Source organism: Megalobrama amblycephala, linkage group LG22 (genome assembly GCF_018812025.1).
Source record: "Megalobrama amblycephala isolate DHTTF-2021 linkage group LG22, ASM1881202v1, whole genome shotgun sequence".
Taxonomy (NCBI): Eukaryota; Metazoa; Chordata; class Actinopteri; order Cypriniformes; family Xenocyprididae; genus Megalobrama; species Megalobrama amblycephala.
Genome location: NC_063065.1, coordinates 28,309,014 through 28,322,747, shown reverse-complemented (window position 1 = coordinate 28,322,747; position 13,734 = coordinate 28,309,014). Strand labels below are relative to the sequence as shown.

Sequence of the window (13,734 nt, the reverse complement as noted above, 5' to 3'; positions counted from 1 at the left end):
TTTTTTGGCATAATTGAATCTATCACACATATTCCACATGATGATTGCATGCAGAAATAAGGCTGAAGAAATATTTAATGTTTAGTACACTTAGCATAACCATAATTTGATGTGTCTACTAGATGAATTAACCAATGCTCTTGCTCACAAAATGCAACTTTGTTTTCAATAAAAAAAAAAAGTGTAACGTAATTATATAATGATTTTAATTAATGCCATAACACGAATAGCTCCTATGTCAGGCAAAACGTTTATGATTTATATTGCTTTTCCTGTCAGTACATGTTATTATTATTCTTTTTTTCTCAGTGTTCGTGATATGTGCATCACCTTGCGTGCATGTGCACCTGTCAGTGAAGTTTTTGGTGTTGCATATGCGTGCCTTCTCATCTGTGGGTGCGTGTGTGTGTGTGTGCGTGTCATCACAGCTCGTGCTAAGGCATGTCCCGTGCGAAGCCAAATATTTGAGGCACATTCCTCACACTCTGTCATCTCCTTTCCTGTTCTGAACTAAGGCCAATTAAATCATAACTTCACACAGTGTGTCAAAAGCAGCTAACAAGAAGCCGTGCTACCCCTTCAGTAGTGCTTTGATTTGAATCTGATGCACATTTTACAAAAGTTGTGAATGTGTTGTCACACTTCAATGGGTGTACTGGTGAATAATTGACTATGTTGTGCTTATGTAACTTCCATGGCTTTTGTACTTGTGTAGCCAAAAGGGGAAAGACGACATGCCTTTGTAGCAATGCAACTCCACTGAATGAAGTTCTGAATGGATTTTTTTGTGCTTTTTTTTTAAGGATTAGTTCACTTCAGAATTTAAATTTCCTGATAATTTACTCACCCCCATGTCGTCCAAGATGTATGTCTTTCTTTCTTCAGTTGAAAAGAAATTAAGGTTTTTGATGAAAACATTCCAGGATTATTCTCCATATAGTGGACTTCACTGAGGTTCAATGGGTTGAAGGTCCAAAATGCAGTTTCAGTGCATCTTCAAAGGCTTTAAACGATACCAGACGAGGAATAAGTGTCTTATCTAGCAAAACGATTGGTCATTTTCTAAAAATAATAAATGTATATACTTTTTAACCACAAATGCTTGTCTTGCACTGCTCTGCGGTGCGCTACGCATTAAGTAATCACATAAGAAAGGTTGACGTAGGCGAAAGTACCGCAGTATGGTGAAAAACTCTCATATTCTCCTCCAACTTCAAAATCATCCGACATCGTTGTTTTGCTTTTTTTTGTAAAGGCTGTTTGACTTAGTCTTTGCACGATTCCTCTGTAAATACTCGCTCTGTACTTCCACCTACGTCATGCGTGAACTTTCCAACGTGATTACGTAATGCGTGGCACATCGCAGAGGAGTGCAGGATGAGCATTTGTAGTTAAAACGTATATAAATTTTATTTTTTTTTTAGAAAATGACTGATTGTTTCGCTAGATAAGACCCTTAGGTTCTCGTCTGGGATTGTGTAGAGCCCTTTGAAGCTGCACTGAGACTGCAATTTGGACCTTCAACCAGTTGTACCCCATTTAAGTCCATGATATGAGAAAAATCCTGGAATGTTTTCCTCAAAAAACTTAATTTCTTTTCGACAGAAGACATAAACATCTTGGATGGCAATGGGGGTGAGTTAACTATCAGGAAATTTTAATTTGCAAGTGAACTAATCCTTTAAGTCCATCATCTCTAGCTTTTGGTCCTTGGTCCTGATGTAGCATGAACATGGTATTGTATTGGTTTTTTTTTTGTTTTTTTTAACTGTCCATTCTGATTGTTTCCTGCACTTTGTCTTAGATTACATTTCACAAGAGAGGTATCATCCAGGCCTTTGCACAGAAACATGGTCTACAGGTTAGTTTAAGGAGATTTTTCTAAGAATATTTGTGTCTGTGTCTTGTTTGTCCTGACAAATCTTTCAAATGTTCATGTTGCTTCATGAGTTCAGTCTGACCTTAAACCCAGTCTGACACTATTTGTCTGGCCTGTACAGTGTCTCCACTGCATCAGAATATACACTACTACTATTTTTTTTTTTAATGTTTTTGAAAGAAGTTTCTACTGCTCACCAAGGCTGCATTTATTTGATCAAAAATACAGTAAAAACAGTCAAATATTATTAGTTTTAAATAGCTGTTTTCTATGTGAATATATAGCAAAATGTAATTTATTCCTGTGATCAAAGCTGTATTTTCATCATCATTACACCAGTCTTCAGTGTCACATGATCTGTCAGAAATCATTCTAATATGAGGATTTGACTGCTCAAGAAACATTTTTCAATGGTGAAATCAGTTGTGCTGTTCAAAAGAACAGCATTTATTTGAAATAGAAATCTTTTGTAACATTATGAATGTCTTCTCTGTCACGTTTGATCAATTCATTGTGTCCTTGCTGAATAAAATGATTAATTTCTTTAAAAAAAAAACTTTCATTTGCACAGAGTTGTGAAGAATGTCGATCTAGTGTGATGTAAAAGTAAATTCTGATATGACTTTTGGTTGACTGACTGAGGTTGCATTGCAGAACATCAGACCTGTATCTGATTTTGGACCACATGCAAGAATGAAAAAGATCAGATTTCATGTGGCTTGTACTGTTCACACTGTTATGAAATAACAGATCTGAATGACATGAACAACAACAACAAAAAATTCTGATTTGGGCCACTTTTGCTTGCAGTGTGCTTATTTTGCAGTCATAGTCTCTTCATAGTCTTTCTCTCTCTCTCTCTCTCTCTCTCTCTCTCTCTCTCTCTCTTTTCCCCTGTAGTTCAACCCTCCTCAAAGGGTATTTCCTTCCATTCTGCAGACATGTTTGTCTTATTCATTGACTGCTAAACTGGCCCCAAAGTGGAACAAAGCTGGCCAATACCTCATAGCAGGTGAGAGTCAATATCCCAGAGGCAGTATACTTAAAATGCCTGAAACATTCCTATGTAAATGTGATTGTAGTAGTTCACAAAATTACAAGGTGAATTTTGGTGGATTCATATGATACAGGCAATAGAAACTGCCAAAAAATTGATCACTGTCAAAAAGACTCTGATGCCTTTTGTGGAGACAGTCCTTCCCTAGTGTAGGGTGAAGTTCACTTTGTGACTGCTGTGTAATCTTAACTGTCGCTTCACCTTGAGCCTTCATTTTAGTAGGCATGAGTAATTCATGTAGACTAATAGACTGGATGATCCCTTCATCTCCTTTACTGAGCTAATATTTTTATTGCCTCAACTCAAGGTCAGCAATAGTCAGTTCAGCTCAGTTTAACTAATAGAAATGAGCTAAGATCTTTGAATTATGGAGTACTATAATGAATTATCACTGTGAAAGTTTAACACAAAATTTTACTAATTAGAGGGTAACACTTTACAATAAGGTCTCATTTGTTAACATTAGCTAATGCATAACTAACTAACATGAACTAACAAAGAGTAATATATTTTGACTGAATTTATTAACATTTGTTAATGTTGGTTAATAAAAAATGTTCATGTCTGTTCAAGTGCATTAACTAATGGTAACAGATACAACTTTTGATCTTTAAAAAAATGTATTACTAAATGTTGAGATTTACATTAACTAAGACTAATAAATGTTTTAGAAGTGCTGTTCATTGTTAGTTAATGTTAAAGGGATAGTGCACCCAAAAATGAAAATCCCATCATTTACTCACCCTCAAGCCATCCTAGGTGTATATGACTTTCTTCTTTCAGTCAAACACAATCAGAGTTATATTAAAAAATATCCTTGCTCTTCCAAGCTTTATAATGGGAGTGAATGGGGCCATTTTTTGAAGCCCAAAAAAGCGCATCCATCCATCCATCCATCCATCATAAAAGTGATACATATGGCTCCAGGGGGTTAATAAAGGCCCTCTGAAGCGAAGTGATGTGTTTTTGTAAGAAAAATATCCATAATTATAACTTTATAAACTGTAATCACTACACTGTGTTCCAAATTATTATGCAAGTGACATATCAGTAGGATTAGTTTTCCTAAGAAAGTGTTTGTTTGTTTATTTATCCATGTCTTTGTAGATAACTGTATCAATCTCAGACAAAATAATTTGCCAGGTCTACTTAGGTAAATGGAAACCCTACTTAGAGGTTGTTCCACATTATTAAGCAAGTCACAGTTCTCATGCAATATGGGGAGGAAGAAAGATCTTTCTGCAGATGAAAAGCATGTGAATGGTGCAAAATGGTGAAATGGTGCAATGTTGTGCAAAAGGCATGAAAACAACTAATATTGTGTGAAAACTGAATGGAGATTATCAAATTATCATAAGATTTGTGAGCGATTTAGAGCACAGCAGAACTCGGTCAGATAAAGGCTTATTAAGGAAAGTTCCTGTCAAAAAAATGTATTGTATTAAAAGGGCATCTATAAAAAAAAGCCAGTGTTGAGCAGCAAACGTATTTGAAGCTCCTGGTGTCTCTGGAGTCTCAAGAACCTTTTCCATGCAGGCTGGCAGTTCAGCCACCAGTAACCAAACCTCACAAAGAGAAACATTTAAAGTGTGTTTAGAAATCCATAAAGATATCATTTTTAAATAGTTTTATTCACTGACAAATGCCGTACTACAATGGATGGTCTAAATGGATGGATTTCTGGATGGTTGGTGAATGGCCACCATGTTCCAACAAGAGTGTGACGTCAGCAGGGAGCTGGCAGGTGATGATTTGGGCTGGAATATTGGGAAGTGAGATGGAAGGTCCCTTTAGGGTCTCTGAGGGTGTCAAAATGACCTCATCAAGATATGTGGAGTTCATAACTGTCCATTTTCAGCTATGGTATAAAAAGAAGGATAGTGCCTTCTGAAATACAATGCACTATGCGCTATCCAATGCTGCAAAAAACACCACAGCAATAAAACTGTTTGAAAATGTATTTCTACACCCACTGTAAATGTTTCTCTTTGTGAGGTTTGGTTAGTGGTGGCTAAAATGCAATTTTACACATAACTGCCAGCCTGCATGGAGAGGATCTCAAGACTCCAGAGACACCAGCAGCTTCAAATACCTGTTTGCTGCTCAACATTGGCTTTTTTATATCTGCCCTTTTAAAACAGTTCTGCTATGCTCTAAATCACTCACAAATCTTATGATACTTCAATAATCTGCATTCAGTTTTCACACAATATTAGTTGTTTTCATGCCTTGTGCACAACATTGCACCATTTCCTGCTTTTCATCTTCAGAAAGATCTTTCTTCCTCCCCATATTGCATGAGAATTGTAACTTGCTTAATAATGTGGAACAACCTCTAAATAGGGTTTCCATTTACCTGGCAGTAGACCTGGCAAATTATTTTGTCTGAGATTGATACCAGTTTTCTAAAAAGACATGGATAAACAAACAAACAAACACTTTCTTAGAAAAACTAAAATCTGAATGTTTATCGTTCTGAAATCCTACTGATATGTCACTTGCATAATAATTTGGAACACAGTGTAGTTTTCGGTAACGGCCGTACACTAGTCTAGTTGTGGTGGAAGAGTGACCTCTGACCTGACCCATATTGACGAACGTGGAAGCGCAGAGGATAGAGCAAAACAAAACACCACTCACCACTCAAGTCTAAAATGAGAATTTTTAAAGAGAAATGTCAGAGTAGCTTGAGTTTGTTGTCCAGCTCTTTTGTTTGAACTGTGAGAGGTTTCTACTCTCACCTAAACTTACGCTATTCCTATGCCATACGCCAGAACTTGACTCTCTCACAAACGCGCGGACGTACGTTTCCGGAACCTAGTAATCAGGGTCGGTGCCCCGAGGGGGCAAAAGGGTGCGTTGCCCCCTCAGATCTGATTTGTGCTCCCTCTACCCCCGAAATGGGATCGTGCTGAGTGCTTTTCATATATCACAACTATTCAGTGTTTTCAACCATGTAATGTTTATTTGAGGTTTCAGACATTTAAAGAATTAGTTTACTTTAAAATCAAAATTACCCCATGATTTACTCATCCCCAAGCCATCCTAGGTGTATATGACTTCTTTCAGACGAACACAATCGGAGTTATATTAATAATCACCCTGATACTCCAAAGCTTTATAATGGAAGTGCACGGAAACCACCTGTTTGAAGCTCGAAAAAAGTGCATCCATCATGAATGTACTCCACACAGCTTAATAAAGGGTTAATAAAGGCCTTCTGAAGCAAAGTGATGGATTTGTGTAAGAAAAATATCCATATTTAACATGTTATAAAGTAAAATAACTAGCTTCCATTTTCAACTTACCAAAGTATAACTTATGTTAAATTAAAAAAAATAATAAAAAAGGAAAAATTTAATAAACGCGATACATATGTGTCATAGTGTGGCTGCATGACACATTGCCAAAGAATTAATACGGTCCTAAATAATGTTCTAAAATAATGGTCACCTTAAAGAACTTGCGCTTGGGCCTCAGATAGAATATAGAGCCCCTAGACTATAGATATAGAACATATACCCCCCACCCCGCGATGGCCCCCTCAAGAATTATGAATACCCCCCACCCCCCAGTTCATGTGTACTGGTTCTGGCTCTGCTAGTTATTACAGTTTATAAAGTTATAATTATGGATATTTTTCTTATAAAACTCCATCGCTACGCTGCAGAAGGCCTTTATTAACCCCCTGGAGCAGAATTAATTACTTTTATGCTGGATGGATGTGCTTTTTGGGCTTCAAAAAATGGTACCATTCACTGCCATTATAAAGCTTGGAAGAGCCAGGATATTTTTAAATATTTAAACTCTGATTGTGTTTGACTCAAGAAGGTCATATACACCTAGGATGGCTTGAGTGTGAATAAATTATGGGATAATTTTAATTTTTGGGTGAATTAACCCTTTAACTTATGTAGATAACTAATGTTAAGAAATGAATACTTATTGTAAAGTGTTACCAATTAAAATAATGTTAATTAATCTTGTAAGTATGTGTGATGCTTCTAATCAAGAGATCAGTTGACAAGTTAAAATCATCACATGATAAGATAACCAGACCTTGTGCTGGAGGCCGTGCCTTGAAAATGTGTGTGGCACTGTCCTTGAGCACAGTAAAAGCTGTATTCAGAAGTCTTTGGTGTTCTCTATCAAAGCTGAGCGGAGATAATTTACTATAATTAAGTGTCTTTTTGTGAATATGTGAGGGTTTTAAAACACGTCATCAAAAATTCTTCTAAATGATGTTACCAGATTGCAACACTTCCCCATCACAAGGCTTTTAATGAATTACACGGTAATCTTAATGCAGTTTGTTTCATCATCTTCGAGTAATACTGACTTTTTCCTCCTTTTCCAGGAAAGGATTTCCTCAGTGACTCTGGAAAACTAAATGCAGTTGGTAGGTGGCTGTATACTTTGGCACGAGACAGCCATTTGTGTACATAATGTTAGACTGTGATTTCTCTTGATTGCTGGCATGTAGTCACTAAGATGGTGGATTACTTGTATAGAACAACACTTAAAAGTATTCCTATTAGTGAATACCACTTTTTTGTTGTCCCAGAGTCTCACTGACTATATTTACATGTGCACCAATAATGAGACTATTTCCAGTAATCAGAGTAAAGACAACCGTGCTCGCTTTGGTCCGAGTTGAATAGATGTGATCTTTACATGCCTGTTTATTGTTGGCCCACTTCTAAATAACCTTATCCCAAAGTCATTTGCACTTTCTGAGTCATGTTTTAAGCCACCATTTATAATGTTCAGGGTTCCCGCGGGGTCTTAAAAAGTCTTAAAAAGTCCAAAATTCTGAACTTTAAATTTAAGGCCTTAAAAAAGTCTTAAAAACGGTCAGATATTCATCCGAGGTCTTAAATTTCATTTAGTCAGGTCTAAATTTTTTTTTTACCCATTTCCAGAAACGTTACCTGCTGAAAGTTATTACAAAGTAGCAAAAAAGTGGCGAGTCGTAGTTCTTTCTGGGGTATATTGGTGTTGGTATACGCGTTGATAAAACTACAAATCCCGTGATAAATGCAATACCTGCCCACGAAATACGTCTGCGTCTCCTCAGAGTTACTTTCAACGAGACATGGCTAATCACAGCGATTTCTGCTGTTGGTTACAAGCGGTACCCAGCTCCATGTACGAGGCTCACTGCAAACTTTGCAAAAAAAAAAAAAATCAATCAGGTACTCTGGGTGTGAAGGCGCTGGAGTCACACGCCAGAGCGGAGAAACACAAGCTAGCCGCAAAATGCCTTCAGCGGACTCTGCCAATTAGCCTCACCACTGCCGTCGTCATCCTCAATGCCTGGTCCCTCCGGTCTCCAGCGCAATATCATCACAGCTCCGTCGAACAACCTTCGGGGAACTTTTGGATCGACTGACACATCGAAAGCCGAGGTGCTTTGGATACTACACACGGTGACTAAACACCACTCATTTAATAGCAACAGTGAGATTAGCGATCTCTTCCAAGTGATGTTCCCTGATTCAGTATTCGTGAAGACGTACTGCGGGCCCAACAAGATCACTTATGTGGCGAGATTTGGATTGGGGAGTTTATAAAGGGGGAATTGATTCGTACTCTTACCGGGCCGTATGTCGTAATGTTCAATGAAAGCCACCAGGACCAAGCAGCTTGACGTCCACGTTCGTTTCTGGAACAATGGAATTGTTAAGTCGAGGTACCTGGGCTCACAGTTCATGGGACAGTGCGGGACACACACATCATATAATGTTAGATAGATAGATAGATACTCTAATTATCCCGAGGTAAGTATCTATCTATCTATCTATCTATCTATCTATCTATCTATCTATCTATCTATCTATCTAACATGGATTATCTGGTGTGTGGGTGTGTGCGCTACATTGGTTGTTACCTGGGTTGGAGTAGCCTGTTCAATCTCTATTAGGCTATTAATATTCTGTTTTGTAATGTAAATAAATATGAGATGAAATCTATTCTATTTGAGGGCAAGTTTGTTTTAGCCCATTTTCATTTTGGGCCTAAGGTTTTGGGCATTTGGCACATTGTGGTGTGTGGAAGGTTACTAATGTGATTGCTTTATCTGTAAATTAAATTAATGCTTTTTCAAAGCATTAATTACTGAATTCATTGAAATAAAATGATTTTTTCAGAATTTCTTTGATTTGAATATTTTTTGGTAGTGCGTCGTGTAGGTCTTAAATTTCAATCTTTATGGTCTTAAAATGTCTTAAAAAGGTCTTAAATTTGACTTAATGAAACCTGCATGAACCCTGAATGTTACACTCTACCCTAAATAGATGCCTTTGTTCATTCACTAACTGATGATGACACAGGCAGGTGTTTTCTCATTCTCACTGACTCATGCTTATGTCTGCGCTCTTGTATATTTATTAACAGTGCTTGAGGTGAGTATCTCCGAGACTCAACTGTGTGTCAGTGTGGAAGCCAACACGGTCAGACTTCCCCCAGCTGTGGTGAGAAGTCAGACACCTCCATCCTGCGTTTACAATCCCAAGTCTAGCCTCTTATAACCTATGAACCAATTTACTGCCATTTTCAAACATTATACCTTTGCCTCAGTTCATGCCCTATGCCTTAGTCACTTATCTTCCTTTCGTTATCCTGATTGTGCTGAGTGGACAGGAGAAGGAAGAGCTTTTCTCTCCATTGTTTGTTACAGTTGATTTGGATTACTAGCTGCACCCAAGTGGTGTTCTTGTTAGTGCCTTTGCTGAGTAGTTTAGAATTATAACAACAAAGTGTGTGTGTGTGTGTGTGTGGTATATATATATATATATATATATATATCAGAGGTCACGTTAACCGAAAATTATTCGTCATTGACGGAATTTTTTTAACATTGACGGAAAAATCCGAAGGCCGTCCGTCACGTTGACAGATTACACTGAGGGTGATCTATTGTAAATTGTAACTGTAATTCACACCCCTGTCCAGTTGGTGGTGAGTGCGCTCCAATGTAGCAGCAGAGCATTGGATCCAGAACAAAAATGAAACTGGCACAAATCTTTTGCTATGCGCTTGATAACGCACAGGCGAGTACCCAGAAGCTACAATCTATCACGCCACATTAAAGAGCGCCAAAACGGTATTTATTGCTTGAATTTCTTAATGAAATGGACAGAATTTTCAATCTGAGACTTTGTTCCATATCAAAAGCAACACATAGTTTTAAGCCTATTGCGATTTATTGGGTGGGAGGCGCACTATGTAGGTACTGTTTATTCATCAACTGAAAAAGGCATATAGCCTACCAAAAGATCGACTGGGATTTATGAATCGATATTGGTCTTATGAATGTGACCAAAACAGCAAGGAGACATTTTAATTAATAATAAAGTTTATTAATAAAGTAATGTTTTCTGAATCAGTGTCTGCTGCAAAGATGAAGTTGACATTGACTCTCCTCATCTCCTCATGGACGCGCCTAGAGAGAGAATGCACATTTCATTCGCCTTAGTCTACATAAACAGAGTAGCCTATATCTTTTCGTTTTGAATTATTTCGTTTTCTTTAAAGTAGATATTTCATGCTTTCTATAGAGATATTTCTCATGTCTCTGAGGCAAGCAGCCTATACCCTGAGTTTCAGTTCATTCATGTAAGACGCGCTCCAGTTCACGCGCCAGTGATTGCGCCCGCGCCTCCATTTCATGATTATATTTTCTGCTATATTTGCTTCTTATTTATTACATCCAGGCAATTGGTTGATGAAACATTGATTAAAATTAAGATACAATTTTTACAAAATGAAATTCACTTTAAAGAAAGGCTTTCTACAAAACAAAACTTAATGAAGTGGTCAAAATCATGTCTGACACACTCCATGTCTCCCGACATACTGCACATCTTATGATGCATCTTACTCATGCTCTTCACTTTTCATAATCAAATAGATGAACTTAAAACATAACATAGGACTATTTAAACATAAATATGAAACCACGTTTTCTTTAATGGCTACCAACACGTAGCCTATAGTACAGTACAGAGAAATTTCACGTTTGAATTGCCAATTCAAATGTGAACAAAAATAAAAGCAATTAAATGTGTTATTATAATTAAAAGATGAAAATTAAAATGACGGGTAATAATAGATTATGACGGATTTTTTACAACCCTGTCCGTCAAAATGACGGACAAAGTTACAGTCTAACGCAACCTCTGATAGATATATATATATATATATAAGTTGGGACATTTTTTTAAAAATTTGAATAAAATGAAAACTAAGACTTTCATAATAGATAACATAGATAGATAACAAAACAAATGTTTAAACGGATAAATTTTACACCTTTATCCACTAAATGAGCTCATTTCAAATTTGATGCCTGCTACAGGTCTCAAAAAAGTTGGCACGGGGGCAACAAATGGCTGAAAAAGCAGGAAATTTTGAAAAGATTCAGCTGGGAGAACATCTAGCAACTAATTAAGTTAATTGATATCAGGTCTGTAACATGATTAGCTATAAAAGGGATGTCTTAGAGAGGCAGAGTCTCTTAGAGAGGCTCTTAAAGGTAAAGATGGGCAGAGGCTCTCCAATTTGTGAAAGAATGCATAAAAAGATTGTGGAATATTGTAAAAACAATGTTCCTCAATGTCAAATTCCAAAGGCTTTGCAAATCTGATCATCTACAGTGCATAACATCATCAAAAGATTCAGAGAGACTGGAGAAATCTCTGTGCATAAAGGACAAGGCCGAAGACCTTTATTGGATGCCCGTGGTCTTCGGGCCCTCAGACGACACTGCATCACTTATCGCCATGATTGTGTTAATGACATTACTAAATGGGCCCAGGAATACTTCCAGAAACCACTGTCGGTAAACACAATCCGCCGTGCCATCTGCAGATGCCAACTAAAGCTCTAACATGCAAAAAGGAAGCCATTTGTGAACATGGTCCAGATGCGCCGTCATGTCCTGTGGGCCAGGGCTCATTTAAAATGGATTGTTTCAAAGTGGAAAAGTTTTCTATGGTCAGACGAGTCCAAATTTGACATTCTTTTTGGAAATCATGAAAGCCGTGTCCTCCAGGCTAAAGAGGAGGGAGACCTTCCAGCGTGTTATCAGCGTTCAGTTCAAAAGCCAGCATCTCTAAAGGAATGGGGGTGCATAAGTGCATATGGTATGGGCAGCTTGCATGTTTTGGAAGGCACTATGAACGCTGAAAGGTATATAAAGGTTTTAGAGCAACATATGCTCCCCTCCAGATGACGTGTATTTCAGCAGGACAATGCAAAACCACATGCATTGTGGTTTTGCATTGTCTGGCCTGCCTGCAGTCCAGATCTTTCACCTATAGAGAAAAATACGTCAAAGATGACCACAAACTCTTCAGCACCTGGAAACCTATATCAGGCAAGAATGGGACCAAATTTCAACACCAAAACTCTAGAAACTCATTACCTTGATGCCCAGACGTCTTCACACTGTTTTGAAAAGAAGAGGAGATGCTACACCATGGTAAACATGCCCCCGTCCCAACTATTTTGAGACCCGTAGCAGGCATTAAATTTGAAATGGCTAATGTGATTTGAAAGTCTTTTAGTTTTCATTTTATGCACGTTTAAAAAACGCCCCAACATTTCCAGAATTCGGGTTGTGGATCTACATAGACACAGATCATGTATTTGCATAAAATCTGTTGGTAAATATTAATTGTAATAGCTGTTAATAACACATTCTTGGGTTAATAATTGAGATAAATGAGACCAGTTATTTACAGTAAGAATGTCCAAAGCTTTTACTGGATTGCAATATTTATTGTTCCTGTTTTTGTGTGAGATATTAATTCATGCTCTTCTGTTTTCTGCCAGATAAAGGATTTTGATTTTCCTGCTCCTGTGGTGAAAAGCTTCCTCCATACCAATGATGCTGTGCTGCATACAGTCATGCCAAATAACTGGTGCCATATTCTGCCAAGGTGTGTGTTTGTGTGTATTTGCAGTTAGACTGCTTTATACCGCATTGATACACTTTTACAGCAGTTACTTTCTAGAGCTGTACTGTTGCTCCACAGGGCATCATGGGGGGAAAAAGTCCTAATCATAATCTCTTTTGTTGGCAGTGTTATATTTATGAATCGATGAATCAGTACTTCTGCTGCATTGTTCTCTGTGTGTGTGTGTGTGTGTGTGTGTGTGAGAGCAGTATGAAGAAAGGCCAAATCATTAGCATCAGTCGCAGGATTCCACAGGAAAGCCCATTTCAATCTTACATGGAGTTTCAAAAGCACTGGAACAACATGGTAAACTTCAACACAGCAAAACAAATAATAATAGCTCACACCTCTTCTCAGGAAGCCTCATTTGTTTCATCTCTGTAGTTCTAGTGGTGTTGAGACTTTGTTCCAAAGTTTAAAGGGGACATATTATGCCCCTTTTCACAAGATGTAATATACTGTAAGTCTCTGGTGTCCCCAGAATGTGTCTGTGAAGTTTCAGCTCAAAATACCCCACATATCATTTATTATAGCTTGTCAAATTTGCCCCTATTTGGGTGTGAGCAAAAACACGCCATTTTTGTGTCCCTTTAAATGCAAATGAGCTGCTGCTCATTGACTTAGTTTCTCATAATAATGAGAAACTTTCTCGTGATAATGAGAAAATTTCTCGTAATAATGAGAAACTTTCTCGTAATAATGACTTAGTTTCTCGTTATTATGAGATGTTAAGTCATTATTAAGAGAAACTTTCTCATTATTTATGAGATGTTAATTCATTATTACGAGAAAGTTTCTCGTTATTATGAGATGTTTTCTCGTAATAATTACTTAGC

At 37.5% G+C, this 13,734-nt stretch overlaps 1 protein-coding gene across 1 annotated transcript in view; it reads left to right on the top strand.

Moving 5' to 3' along the window:
• Positions 1–13,734, top strand: part of LOC125257918 (uncharacterized protein C18orf63) — a 29,695-nt gene that overhangs the window by 3,527 nt on the left and 12,434 nt on the right. The window contains 6 exon segments of the mRNA XM_048174633.1: positions 1,805–1,861; positions 2,780–2,891; positions 7,294–7,335; positions 9,333–9,409; positions 12,774–12,880; positions 13,108–13,204. Of these exon segments, the coding sequence (XP_048030590.1) occupies positions 1,805–1,861; positions 2,780–2,891; positions 7,294–7,335; positions 9,333–9,409; positions 12,774–12,880; positions 13,108–13,204 (492 nt within the window).